We start from the raw sequence: 14,568 nt of genomic DNA, 5'->3' as shown, positions 1-14,568 counted from the left end.
GAGATGGAGTGAGTATTTTGAAGGTTTGTTGAATGTGTTTGATGATAGAGTGGCAGATATAAGGTGTTTTGGTCGAGGTGGTGTGCAAAGTGAGAGGGTTAGTGAGAATGATTTGGTAAACGGAGAAGAGGTAGTAAAAGCTTTGCGGAAGATGAAAGCCAGCAAGGCAGCGGGTTTGGATGGTATTGCAGTGGAATTTATTAAAAAAGGGGGTGACTTTATTGTTGACTGGTTGGTAAAATTATGTAATGTATGTATGACTCATGGTGAGGTGCCTGAGGATTGGCAGAATGCTTGCATAGTGCCATTGTACAAAGGCAAAGGGGATAAAAGTGAGTGCTCAAATTACAGAGGTATAAGTTTGTTGAGTATTCCTGGGAAATTATATGGGAGGGTATTGATTGAGAGGGTGAAGGCATGTACAGAGCATCAGATTGGGGAAGAGCAGTGTGGTTTCAGAAGTGGTAGAGGATGTGTGGATCAGGTGTTTGCTTTGAAGAATGTATGTGAGAAATACTTAGAAAAGCAGATGGATTTGGGTGTAGCATTTATGGATCTGGAGAAGGCATATGATAGAGTTAATAGAGATGCTCTGTGGAAGGTATTAAGAATATATGGTGTGGGAGGCAAGTTGTTTGAAGCAATGAGAAGTTTTTACCAAGGATGTAAGGCATGTGTACGTGTAGGAAGAGAGGAAAGTGATTGGTTCTCAGTCAATGTAGGTTTGCGGCAGGGGTGCGTGATGTCTCTATCGTTGTTTAATTTGTTTATGGATGGGGTTGTTAGGGAGGTGAATGCAAGAGTTTTGGAAAGAGGGGCAAGTATGCAGTCTGTTGTGGATGAGAGAGCTTGGGAAGTGAGTCAGTTGTTGTTCGCTGACGATACAGCACTGGTGGCTGATTCATGTGAGAAACTGCAAAAGCTGGTGACTGAGTTTGGTAAAGTGTGTGAAAGAGGAAAGCTGAGAGTAAATGTGAATAAGAGCAAGGTTATTAGGTACAGTAGGGTTGAAGGACAAGTCAATTGGGAGGTAACTTTGAATGGAGAAAAACGGGAGGAAGTGAAGTGTTTTAGATATCTGGGAGTGGATTTGGCAGCGGATGGAACCATGGAAGCGGAAGTGAATCATAGGGTGGGGGAGGGGGTGAAGTTATGGGAGCGTTGAAGAATGTGTGGAAGTCGAGAACGTTATCTTGGAAAGCAAAAATGGGTATGTTTGAAGGAATAGTGGATCCAACAGTGATATATGGTTGCGAGGCATGGGCTATAGATAGAGTTGTGCAGAGGAGGGTGGTTGTGCTAGAAGTGAGATGTTTGAGGACAATATGTGGTGTGAGGTGGTTTGATCGAGTAAGTAATGAAAGAATAAGAGATGTGTGTGGTAATAAAAAGAGTGTGGTTGAGACAGCAGAAGAGGGTGTTTTGAAATGGTTTGGTCACATGGAGAGAATGAGTGAGAAAAGATTGACAAAGAGGATGTATGTGTCAGAGGTGGAGGGAATGAGAAGTGGGAGACCAAATTGGAGGTGGACAGATGTAGTGAAAAAGATTTTGAGCGGTTGGGGGGCTTGAACATGCAGGAGGGTGAAAGGCGTGCAAGGAATAGAGTGAATTGGAATGATGTGGTATACCGGGGTTGATGTACTGTCAATGGATTGAACTAGGGCTTGTGAAGCGTCTGGGTTAAACCATGGAAAGTTCTGTGGGGCCTGGATGTGGAAAGGGAGCTGTGGTGTCGGTGCATTATTACATGACAGCTAGAGACTGAGTGTGAACAAATGTGGCCTTTGTTGTCTTTTCCTAGCGCTACCTCGCGCACATGTGGGTGGAGGGGGTTTTATTTTATGTGTGGCGGGGTGGTGACGGGAATGAATAAAGGCAAACAGTATGAATTATGTACATGTGTATATATGTATATGTCTGTGTGTGTGTATATATATAAGTATACGTTGAGATGTGTTGGTATTTATATGTGTGTGTTTGGACGTGTATGTATATACATGTGTATGTGAGTTGGGTTGGGCCATTCTTTCATCTATTTCCTTGCGCTACCTCACTAATGTGGGAGACACCGACAAAGTATGATAAAATAAATAACATATGTGAGTAGGAGAGACTGTCATAGGGCATTAATAGACTATGTGTTAATTGATGTGCATGTAAAAGAGAGACTTTTAGATGTTAATGTGATGAAAGGGGCAGCTGGAGGGATGTCAGATCACTATCTTGTGGAGGTGAAGGTGAAGATTTTTCAAAAATGAAGAGAGAATGAGAGAATGTTGGGGAGAAGAGAGTGGTGAGAGTGAGTGAGCTTGGAAAGGAGACTTGTGTGAGGAAGTATCAGGGGAGATTGAGTGTATAATGACAAAAGGTGAGAGCAAATGACATGAGGAGAGTAGGGGAGGAATGGGATGTATTTAGGGGAGCAGTTATGGCTTGCACAAAAGATGCATGTGGCATGAAAAAGGTGGAAGGTGGGGAGATTAGAAAGGGTAATGATTGGTGGAATGAAGAAGTTGTTAGTGAAAGAGAAAGAGGCGTTTGGATGATACTTGCAAGGAAAGAGTGCAGAGGACAGGGAGATGTATAAAAGAATGTGGCAGGAGGTCAAGAGAAAGGTGCAAGGGTTGAAAAAGAGGGCAAATGAGGTTTGGGGTAAGAGAGTATCATTAAATTTTAAGGAGAATAAAAAGATGTTTTGGAAGGCGGTAAATAACGTGCGAAAGACAAGAGAACAAATGGGAGCATCAGTGAAGGGAGCAAGTGAGGAAGGAATAACAGGTAGTAATGAAGTGAGAAGGAGATGGAGTGAGCATTATGAAGGTTTGTTGAATGTGTTTGATGATAGAGTGGCAGATGTAGGGTGCTTTGGTCTGGATGGTGTACAAAATGAGAGGATCGGGGATAATGGTTTGATTAAGGGAGGAGGCAGTATATTTGGGGAAGATGAAAGCTGGCAAGGCAGCGGGTTTGGATGGTATTGCAGTTGTTGACTGGTTGGTAAGGATATTTAATGTATGTATGGACCATGGTGAAGTGCGTGAAGGTTGGCGGAATAGTGCCACTGTACAAAGGCAAAGGGGATACAGATGAATGTTCAAACTACAGAGGCATAAGTTCGTTGAGTATTCCTGGGAAATTATATGGGAGGGTATTGATTGTGAGGGTGATGGCATGTGCAGAACATCAGATTGGGGAGGAGCAGTGTGGTTTCAGAAGTGGTAGAGGATGTGTGGATCAGGTGTTTGCTGTGAAGGATGTGTGTGAGAAATACTTAGAAAACAAATGGATTTGTATGCAGCATTTATGGATCTGGAGAAGGCATATGATAGGGTTGATAGAGAGGCTTTGTGGAATGTCTGAAGAGTATATAGTGTGAGAGGTAAGTTGCTAGAAGCATTGAAAAGTTTTTACCAAGGATGTAAGGCATGTGTACGAGTAGGAAGAGAGGAGAATGATTGGTTCCCAGTGAAGGTTGGTCTGTGGCAGGGGTGTGTGATGTTCCCATGGTTGTTTGATTTGTTTATGGATGTGTTAGTTAGGGATGTAAATGCAAGAGTTTTGGAAAGAGGAGCGAGTATGCAGTTTGCTGTGGATGAGAGGGCCTGGGAAGTGAGTCAGTTGCTATTCACCGATGTTACAGCTCTAGTGGCTGATTTGAGTGAGAAACCGCAAAAGTTGGTGACTGAGTTTGGAATAGTGTGTGAAAGGTGAAAATTGAGGGTAAATGTGAATTAGAGCAGTTTATTAGGTTTAGTAGGGTTGAGGGACAAGTTAATTGGGATGTAAGAGTGAATGGAGAAAAACTGGAGAAAGTGAAGTGTTTTAGATACCTGGGAGTGGATTTGGCAGCAAATGGAACCATGGAAGTGGGAGTGAGTCAGAGGGTGGGGGAGGGGGCAAAGTTCTGGGAGTGTTGAAGAATGTGTGGAAGGTGGGAACATTATTTCAGAGAGCAAAAATAGGTATGAAGAGATAGTTGTTCCAACAATGTTATATGGTTGCAAGGCTTGGGCTATAGATATGTATGTATATGTGTATATGTTGATATGTATATTTATGTATATAGGTGTTTATGTGTATATATGTATATGAGTGGATGGGCCATTCTTTGTCTGTTTCCTGGCGCTATCTTGCTGACATGGGAAGTAGCGATCAAGTACATTTGCTTTTGAGAGGGTGAAAGACCTAGCAGGTGAGGCATATTGTAGAGTATAGTAGATAAATTTTTTTTGTTAAGGATGCTTGTGCCAGCTAAAGTTCTTAGGGCATTTAGTTTGTGTGTTGCTTTTGTGGTGAATGTTGTTGCTTGGGTTGTGAATATCGTGTGTGTCATATATGATGCCTAGATTGGTTGGTGTTTTGTTCTGTGGGAGTGATTGTACAATCAAGATGACTGAAGGTTGTGATCTGGATTTGTATCTGTTATGGGTTAAAAGAATGATTGAAGCTATGTATGGAGATGCAGACATTTTGTTCTTATTGACCCATTGTTCCAGTTGTGTAATGCAGTTCTGCATGTTTGATGTTGCTCCTGTAGGGTCAGGATGTTGTGATATGATTTTGAGTTTGTTTTCATATGAGAGGACCCTCATGCTGTGGTTTGCTTGAGGTAATTAGACGTCAAGTAAAAAGAGATTGAAGAGGGTTGGAAAATGAATTGCTCCTTGGGAACTCCATTGTGGCATTTAAGTGTTATAGAGGTGGAGCCATTGTGAATGACCCAGGAAAGGCAGCTGGCTATGAAATTGGCCAGCCACTTTTTGTCTTTGTTCTGGAGCGTGATGTCAAGTATCTTTTGTATGAGGATACTCGGGTAATAGCCTCTGATAATTTGTTGATGTCTGTTGTCACAAGTAGTGTGCGAGTGGATGATTCCAATTAGTTGAAGCCAGTTAAGATGTGTTGAATTAGGTTACTGTGTAGAAAAGTGGTGGAGTGGTTAGGTCTGAGGCCATATTGCTTAGGTGAGAATGAGATATATTGTTCATTCTGTTGTTGATCAGTTTTTCACTGTGTCTTTATTGTTGTATATAATATATATAAAGTGTGTGAAATATATGGAAAGTGTGTGAAAGAAGAGAGGTGAGAGTAATGTGAATAAGACAAGGTTATTAGGTACTGTAGGGTTGAGGGACAAGTCATTTGGGAGGTAAGTTTGAATGGAGAAAAACTGGAGGAAGTGAAGTGTTTTGGATATCTGGGAGTGGATTTGGCAGCGGATGGAACCATGGAAGCGGAAGTGAATCATAGGGTGGGGAAGGGGGCGAAAGTTCTGGGAGCGTTGAAGAATGTTTGGAAGTCAAGAACATTAACTCGGACAACAAAAATAGGTATGTTTGAAGGAATAGTGGTTCCAACAATGTTATATGGTTGCGAGGCATGGGCTATAGATAGAGTTGTGCACAGGAGGGTGGATGTGCTGGAAATAAGATGTTTGGGGACAGCATGTGGTGTGAGGTGGTTTGATTGAGTAAGTGATAATAGGGTAACAGAGATTTGTGGTAATAAAGAGAGTGTGGTTTAGAGAGCAGAAGAGGGTGTTTTGAAATGTTTTGGTCACATGGAGAGAATGAGTTAGGAAAGATTGACCAAGAAGATATATGTGTCAGAGGTGGAGGGAACGAAAAGTGGGAGACCAAATTGGAGGTGGAAAGATGGAGTGAAAGGGATCTTGAGTGATCAGTGCCTGAACATGCAGGAGGGTGAAGGGCGTGCAAGGAATAGAGTGAATTGGAATGATGTGGTATACCAGGGTTGATGTGCTGTCAGTGGATTGAACGAGGGCATGTGAAGCATCTGGGGTAAACCATGGAAAGTTCTGTGGGGTCTGGATGTGGAAAGGGAGCTGTGGTTTCGGTGCATTATACATGAGAGCTAGAGACTGAGTGTGAACGAATGTGGCCTTTGTTGTCTTTTCCTAGCGCTACCTCGTGCACGGGGGGGGGAAGGGGGTTGTTATTCCGTGTGGCTGGGTGGCGATGGGAATGAATAAAGGCAGACAGTATGAATTATGTACATGTGTATATATGTATATGTCTGTGTGTGTATATGTATGTATACATTGAGATGTATAGGTATGTATGTTTGCATGTGTGGACATTTGTGTATATACATGTGTATGAGGGTGGGTTTGGCCATTCTTTCATCTGTTTCCTTGCGCAACATCGCTAACACGGGAGACAGGGACAAAGTGAAGTGAATAGATATATATATATATAATCATCAAGCACTATTTCTGTTTCAGTCATCACCCAAAGTCTTTAACCCAAACTAGTAACTTTTGGATGCACATTACAAATTATCATTGCTGAGAAAATGTACAATTCATTGAATGATGTTTTGTGCTACGTCTTTATAGAAGACCTAGGAAATAAACTATTTCACTTGCAGAGTAGGTAAAGTCTTTCTCTGAGATATGGTCCAAGATTGTTTGCATGAAAACATAATTGGAAATAGTCAACTTCACTTAGTCAACTTCACTTGACTTATCAGTTATGCCACTCCTGTTTTCTCAGTATTTGACATACCAAAATTTGGCACATTTGGGGAAACATACCACAAAACCTTTTCCAGGAGATGGAGTTAGGGAGCAAAGATGAGTGGGAGTTACATCACTGTTGTCACCTTCATCCTCAATTTCCACTCACTGTGAGTCATTTTCTGCCATGTAAATTACCATAGAATCCTGGGAAAGGTTCATAAAGATCATATTCACTTTTTTTCATACTTTCCAAGCCAACTCACTTTCACTACTCTCTTCTCACTGATATTGTTTCCTCTTTTCCTAAGACCTTTACAAATCTTCACCTTTGCCTCCACAAGATAGTATTCAGACATCCCACCAGCTCCCTTCCCTCAGCCTATTTACATCCAAAAGTGTCTCTTTTACCTGTCTGTTAATTGATATGTAATTCGGTAATGCCCTCTGACTATCTTTCCTTTTCATATATGTATACTTGTGTATGTCCTTCTTTTTAAATCAGGTATTCCAAATCACCAGTTCTTTTTCAGCACACATCGCCATTAGCTGAATACCCCATACCCTCAAATTGTACTCTCAGCTGCAACATCACTTACCTTTGCATTCAAATCATCCATCACTAGCTCCTGATCTCTTACATAAGAACTGCTGACAAAGTCATTCAGCTGCTCCCAAAACACTTTCCTCTTGTGACCTATCTTCTCATGGCCAGATGCATAAGCAGTAATAATCACTTATCTCTTGCCATCCACTTTCATTTTTACCCTAATCAGTCTAGAATTCACTTCTGTGCTCTCTTTTACAACCTTCCACAAATGCTTCAGGAGTAGTGCTATTCCTTCCTTAGCTCATAAGCTCTCACCAACATCTGGCACTTTACATCTAAGGTATTTCCAAACCATTCCTTCCCTCTACCCTTGAGTTTTTTTTTTTTTTTCATTCATAGCCAGAACATCTAGATTTCTTTCCTGAAACGTACTATCTATCTATCCTTTCTTCTCTTCTCATCTTGCTTATATCTTTGCATATTTAGACAACTCAGCCTAAGCCTTCAAGGAGGATGCGTACTCCTTGCTTGGCTCCTGCTTAAGTTCTATCTTTTAGAAATTGAGATACAGGAAGGGGAAGTTTTCCAGCCCCCTCCCTCCTGCTCCTGGCCCTCTAGTCACCTACAACATGCAGGGAATATGGAGGTAAATTTCTTTCTTCCCTATCCTAGTTAGAGAAATATCACTATTTTCCAGACACATAGGTGTTGATTATGGGTGCCAGGCTCATAGGTGTTGATCATGGCTGCGAGATGTACTTTTCTATAAGGGTCATTTTTTCATGGTGTTTATAGGGGAACTGATTGCTGTGAACATTCTAAGGATAGATGATATCTGCTGTTGATATATGATTTCTGTATATGGCTCATGGCCACTTCATAGTATCTGAAATGGAGTGGAAAATATCAGAATGCATGTTGTATGTTTGGTACATTTGAAGGACATTATGTAATGTGAGATGGTTTGATCAAGTAAATGATGAAAGAGTAAGAGAGAGAAGTGGTTATAAAAAAGAGTGTAGCTGAAGAGGATGTGCTAAAATGGTTTGGTCATCTGGAGAGAATGAGTGATGAAGGGCTGACAGAGAGGATACGTGTGTCAGAAGTGGAGGGAATTAGAAGAAAAAAGATTTTGAGTGATCGGGGCCTGAACATGCAGAGGGTGAAAGGCATGCAAGGGGATGAATTAGGATGATGTGATATGATAGGGTAGACACGCTGTCAGTTTTACTGAACCAAGGCATGTGAAGCATCCAGAGTAAACCATGGAAGGATCAGTGTGGCCTGTTTGTGGATAGGAAGTTGTGTTTTTGGTGCATTATGCATAACAGCTAGAGAATGGATGTAAGCAGATGTGGCCTTTCTTCGTCAGTTCTTGATGGTACCTCACTAATGTTGGACATAGAGATCAAGTTTAAAAAAAAAATTTGTACATGTGTAAGACTCTGGTCCCAGGTTTTCAACTCTTGTTTTTGGACTGAAAAGGTGAAAGTGGTTTGGTTATGTTTACAAGATGCATGATCACTGATTGTAAAAAAGTGGATAGGAAGACATCTGGCATCTTGGGAGGAGAAAGCGAGGGAATTATTGGAGGAAGTCCCAGGGAGATGTGGGAAGCTTGGAGACATATCTGATGTTGCCATCATACCTTAGGTGATTTTCACTGGAAATATAACATCTGAGATACAATTAGATAGATAGGGTGAATTATCATTTTAGGAGGATATATGAGGTAGTGTAAATGTTTTTATACTAAATTAATAATTAACATTCTCTCTTTTTAGGATCTCAAGTTGAGGGACTATCAGATGGAAGGTGTGAATTGGTTGATTCATGCATGGTGTAAGCATAATTCAGCTATTTTGGCTGATGAGATGGGTCTTGGTAAGTGATATTATTCTCCTCAAACCACCTTTTGTTCATCAACTACTGCTGGTTCAGTATCATAACATTTTATGTCCACTCATCACCAAGACTAATGTAGCGTGTAGAATGATCTCAGAAATGTGTTTTAGCTTTGATGTTTAGGTATACACAATGCAAATTATATATCTGCATTCTAGCACTCAAGGACTGAAGTGATCCTTGTTTATACATTATGTAAATTTAGTAAAGTATTGGACTTGCCCTCTGCCAGTGGCGTATTAAGGGTGAAGCACTAAAGGTTAAGAAGTGGCATTGGAGTTCAGTGGTTTTGGAGACTCTATTGATGTGGCCACCCTATTGAGAAAGTTCCAGATAGGAATAAGTCTCAGAAATGTGGCTAGATAAATAGTGTATAAGAAATATATTTGTCTCTTATTAATGATAGAAAATACAATAGATTATGGAAATGTGTGTAAAACATAAGATTTATTTTATTTTATTTCATGCATTAAGGCAGGTTTCTTGCATCCTTATATTATCTTTGTTATAGGGATGTAGAATATACAGTTTTGTCAAACTTTGTTGATGCCAAGGCAGCAATATTATGTTCTTATCAGCATCCAGGATTAGTCTATGTTTTTATATCTCTGATGCCTGTTCCCATCTGGAATTCCCTCAAGGGGATGGCTTGGACAATGGTCTTCATAATTAGAGAACTCCAGTGCTACTTTTTAGCCTTTGTTGCCTCACCTTTAACAGGCTACTAGCAGATGGCAACTTTAGCACAGTGTTTGCAGAGGCTCGTAATTAATATTTCTCTTGACTACCTTTATCTAATGCTCCAGCCTAAAGTTCCTACTTTCTACTTCATCCAAATGGTTTTACCTAATGCTCGTACCTAAATGTTCCTAAGTACTGCTTCTGTCTATTGCTCCTACCATTTTGCCATAGGGCACAGCTTGCGTGTAGTGCTCACCACAGGAAAGTCTAGAGTTAAGAAGAATGAGTTGTGTGAGTTAAGTGTTGTCAAATGTTATTTATGACAAGAAGGGATTGTATTTGTTTGGACAGAATGCCATAGTCCACATTTGAGTGAGGCAGAAAGCAAAGACAGCTACCTGGGTCAGAGTAGTGCAACTTGACAACCACTAAAGTACTGGCTTATTACACAGCCATCTCTCATCTCCCTTATATCCAGGCGGGTATTATTGGTAGTATGCCTCCCTGTTCGTTGGCTGTCTGCCAACTATTACCCACCAAGGATTAATTTTCATTGCAGACTTTTTCATACTAGTTTGCCATTTCCTGTGTTGTGAGGTAGAGCCAGGAACACATAAAGAATAGCTTCATTCATTCACATCAATTTTTTAGCTGTCATATATATATATGACATTGGGAGCGGGGGGCTGGAAATCCTCCCCTCTCGTTTTTTTTTTTCTTTTTTTTTTTCCAAAAGAAGGAACAGAGGGGGCCAGGTGAGGATATTCCAAAAAAGGCCCAGTCCTCTGTTCCTAACGCTACCTCGCTAACGCGGGAAATGGCGAATAGTTTAAAAGAAAAAGAAAGAATATATATATATAAAGCACTGAAACCAAAGCCCCTGTCCTTAGTCAAGCTATAAAGTTCTTTTTTTCCTTGACCACTTCATATGCTTTGGTTTAGCCCATTGAGAGCATGTTGCCATCCATCTGTCTATTTATGTGTATCATGTCCATTCCCTTCAGGAATTCCTATCAAGGTATGACCATGGCAAAAGAATCTTCACTTACCCTTGTTTTTACATGCCTTCTTCAGACACTCCATTCCATGCATTCTCCCACCATTTCATTCCCTCAAGTACTCTTCCTCTTTATTTTCCCATGTCATAGTTAGTCCTTCTCTCACACCTTTCCCTGAATTATATTATCATACAATGTCCGTGTCAACTCCCCATCTTAAAAATCTTTCCACATACCAAACCACCTCAAAGTATTAAGTTTCACCCTCTCTATGCTCCACAGTTCATTCCCTTTGCATTCTCTGGTAAAGCAAGTCTCTTATACACATTCTTATTTCCTCATTCCATCTAGTCATACCACATGCTCCATTCGTAGAGCTATCTCCACAGTCTGGATTCTTAAACTTTGTGACTCATTCCTTGTCCATGTTTCAGCTGCATACGTCACAGTTGGGAGGACTGTGCTGTCCCTTAGTCCTTTCTTCACCTCCATGCTTACACCTCTACCCTTCATTATTTTATTAATAGACCGAATGGCTCTTCTATCCTGAACTGTACTATCTCATATCTTTCCCTCCATATCACCAGACTTAAGAAGATAACTTCCCAGTACTTTAATTCTCTCACCTCCTCTGGACTTTCTACCTTCATATCTGTAATACAGTATAGTACACATTCTTCTCTCTCTCTGTAGGGCTTTGCAAAGTCTTTACTTTCTTTCTGTTTCCTTTGAAACATCACTACTTTTATTTGCATCACCTATTCTTACACATATAAAACACACTTACAACCTTCCCGAACTCCCCTTCACACTCAGCAAACAATACAGTATCATCTGCAAAGAGGCTTGTCACTAGCCATTATACCTCACCTCCACACTCCATCTCTGCAGCCCTTTTCTTTAATTTTCCTTTAATCTCATCTCTCATATCACCATCCATGTATGTGTTAAAAAGCCACAGTGACATCAAGCAATCCTGCCTCACACATTTATGTATACCAAAACTCACTCATCTCTCCAATCCACTCTTACACATGCATTTGCTCCTCTGTAGAAGACTTTCATGCCATCCAACAGTTGTCCTCCAGCCACATATCCTTAACACATCCCATAAAGCATTTCACTCACCTCCAGTTAGATCCATAAAAGCTGCCTACAGCATGTTGCCTTTCTGTATACCATATTGCTTCGGTTTGCTCTGTCCCTTGCATACCCCCCTACCCTCCTGCATTTTATATCTTGTTAACTGAGGGCCTCTTTCACTCCAACCTTCCATCTCCTCCTTGAGTTATTCCTCTTCTTTGGTCCATCTGCTTCTGACACACTTGTCTTTGGTTAGTGTCTCCTCACTTATCTGGTCATTGATTAAACCATTTCAACATACCCTCTTCAGCTATCTCATGCATGTTCAGCTTAGTGCTGTGCCTCGTACACTGCCATTCCTTCTATTTTTTTGCATGTAGGCCCTTGACTCACTATTATAAAGCATTGCTAAGACTATTATATCATAAGACATGCCCATCTTTACCTACACAAGGAGTCAACTCTCTTTCCACATACATTAGTGTACCCATGACTTCAGTCCCCTTATGCATCTTTAGTTTAATTCAGTCCCCATTGTTTCACCTGATGCAATGTCCACTTCCTCTGGATTCTATCCATTCAGACTCACACTCAAAACTGCCTTAGGTTGAACCTCATAACTTTACTTTTATTCACATTGGCTCTCATCATTTTTCTTTCGCTCACTCACCCAATGTCAGAAGATGACAGCTTTTGTAGACTCTAACTCAAGCCATGGCATCTGCAAACTGTGCCTGACTCACCTCCTAGGCACCCCACCCCAGAATGTTGTAGAACCACTCTTCTCTCCAAGACCCTCACTATATTTCCATCACTGCCCCATCCATAAACAGATTAAACAATCCAGACATCATACACTGTTTACCCAAGCTCACCTTCACCTGGAACCACTCACCTTCCTTCCTATTTGTATACATGCCTTATTCTTTCAGTTTAAACTCCTTCCTGCTTCTAATAGTTTTCCTCTCATGCCATATATTCACAGCAGTTTCAGCAAGGCATCTCTATCAACCCTGTCATATGCTTTCTCCAGGTCCAAACTCCCATGGTGTAGCAGTTATCATTCCTAACCATGACACATTCACAGGCTGCCCAGGATTGAGCACACCGGTTCAAATCCTGGTTACTGCAGTTGGTCCACAGTCAATCCAGCTGTTCATCCACCCCTAGGAGTTGGTTGATAAAATGGGTACCTCACTGCCCCCTGCTTCAGTGAGGTCGTGCCAGGAAAACAGACAAAAAAGGCCACATTTGTTCACACTCAGTCTCTAGCTGTTATGTGTAATGCACTGAAACCACAACTCCCTATTCACATCCACGCCCCACAGACCTTTCCATGTTTATCCCAGACATTTCACATGCCTTGGTTCAGTTCATTGACAGCATGTCGACCCTGATATACCACATCATTGCAGTTCACTCTATTCTTTGCACGGCTCTCACCCTCATGCGTATTCAGGCCCCGATTGCTCAGAATCCTTTTCACTTCATCCTTCCACCTCCAATTTAGTCTCCTACTTCTCCTTGTTCCCTCTACCTCTGACATGTTTTTCCTCTTTATCAGTCTTTCCTCACTCATTTTTCTCCATATGTCCAAACCATTTCAACACACCATCCTCCGCTCTCTCAACCACGATCTTTTTATTTCCACTCATCTCTCTTACCCTTACATTACTTACTCGATCAAACCACCTCACACCACATATTGTCCTCAAGCATTTCATTTCCAACACATCCATCCTACTCCGTACACCCCTATCTATATCCCATGCCTTGCAACCATATGATATTGCTGGAACTACAATTCCTTCAAACATGCCCATTTTTGCTCTCAGAGATAACATTCTGTCCTTCCACACATTCTTCATCTATCCCAGAACTTCACCACCCTTCCCCACCCTGTGACTCCCTTTTGTTTCCGTGATTCCATTCGCTGCTAAGTCCACTTTCAGATGTCTAAAACACTTTACTTTCAAAAAAAAAATTTTCTCTATTCAAACTTATATCCCAATTAACTTGTTCCTCATCCCTAGTGAACCTAATAACCTTGCTCTTATTCACATTTACTTTCACACACTTTTTCAAACTCAGTCATCAACTTTTGCCGTTTCTCACTCAAATCACCTGCCAGTGCTGTATCATTGGGAACAAAAACGGACTCAGTTCCCAGGACCCCCTCCTTCCCAGTAGGATGCACACTCGCCCCTCTCTCCAAAACTCTTGCATTCACCTCCCCAACCACCCCATCCATAAACAAATTAAACAACCATGGGGACATCACACAGACCTGCCACAGACTGACCTTCAGTGGGAACCAGTCTTTCTCCTCTCTTCCTACTCATACAACATGTTACATCCTTGGTAAAGACTTTTCACTGCTTCTAGCAACTTACTTCCCACACCATATACTCTTAAGACATTCCACAATGCATCTTTATCAACCCAGAAGCAAGGGGTATCAGTGCTATTTTTGTGGGGCAGGGTAGCAACAGGAATAGATGAAGGCAAGCAAGTATGAATATATACATATGAAACGTATGTATATGTCTGTGTATGTCCATGTATATGTATGTATATGTGTGTATGTTATCCCTGGGGATAGAGGAAAAGAATACTTCCCACGCATTCCCTGCGTGTCGTAGAAGGCGACTAAAAGGGGAGGAAGAGGGGGCTGGAAATCCTCCCCTCCCATTTTACTTTTTCCAAAAGAAGTAACAGAGAAGGGGGTCTAGTGAGGATGTTCCCTCTGAGGCTCAGCCCTCTGTTCTTAATGCTACCTTGTTAAGGCGGGAAATGGCGAATATGTATGAAAAAAAGAAAATGTGTGTATGTGACGTTTATGTATATATGTGTGTATGTGAGTGCATGGG

At 41.3% G+C, this 14,568-nt stretch overlaps 1 protein-coding gene across 8 annotated transcripts in view; it reads left to right on the top strand.

Annotated features, from left to right (window-relative positions):
• Chd1 (chromodomain-helicase-DNA-binding protein 1) overlaps window positions 1-14,568 on the top strand; it is a 347,004-nt gene that overhangs the window by 159,858 nt on the left and 172,578 nt on the right. For all 8 annotated transcript variants that reach the window (XM_071676943.1, XM_071676941.1, XM_071676940.1 and 5 more), the window contains exon 11: window positions 8,816-8,915. In XM_071676943.1, coding sequence (XP_071533044.1) covers window positions 8,816-8,915 — 100 coding nt within the window. The remainder of the gene's footprint in view (window positions 1-8,815; window positions 8,916-14,568) is intronic.

This window comes from Panulirus ornatus, chromosome 24 (genome assembly GCF_036320965.1).
Source record: "Panulirus ornatus isolate Po-2019 chromosome 24, ASM3632096v1, whole genome shotgun sequence".
Classification (NCBI taxonomy): Eukaryota; Metazoa; Arthropoda; class Malacostraca; order Decapoda; family Palinuridae; genus Panulirus; species Panulirus ornatus.
Note: the sequence above shows the minus strand (reverse complement) of the source record. Positions and strands in the feature narration are given on the sequence as shown.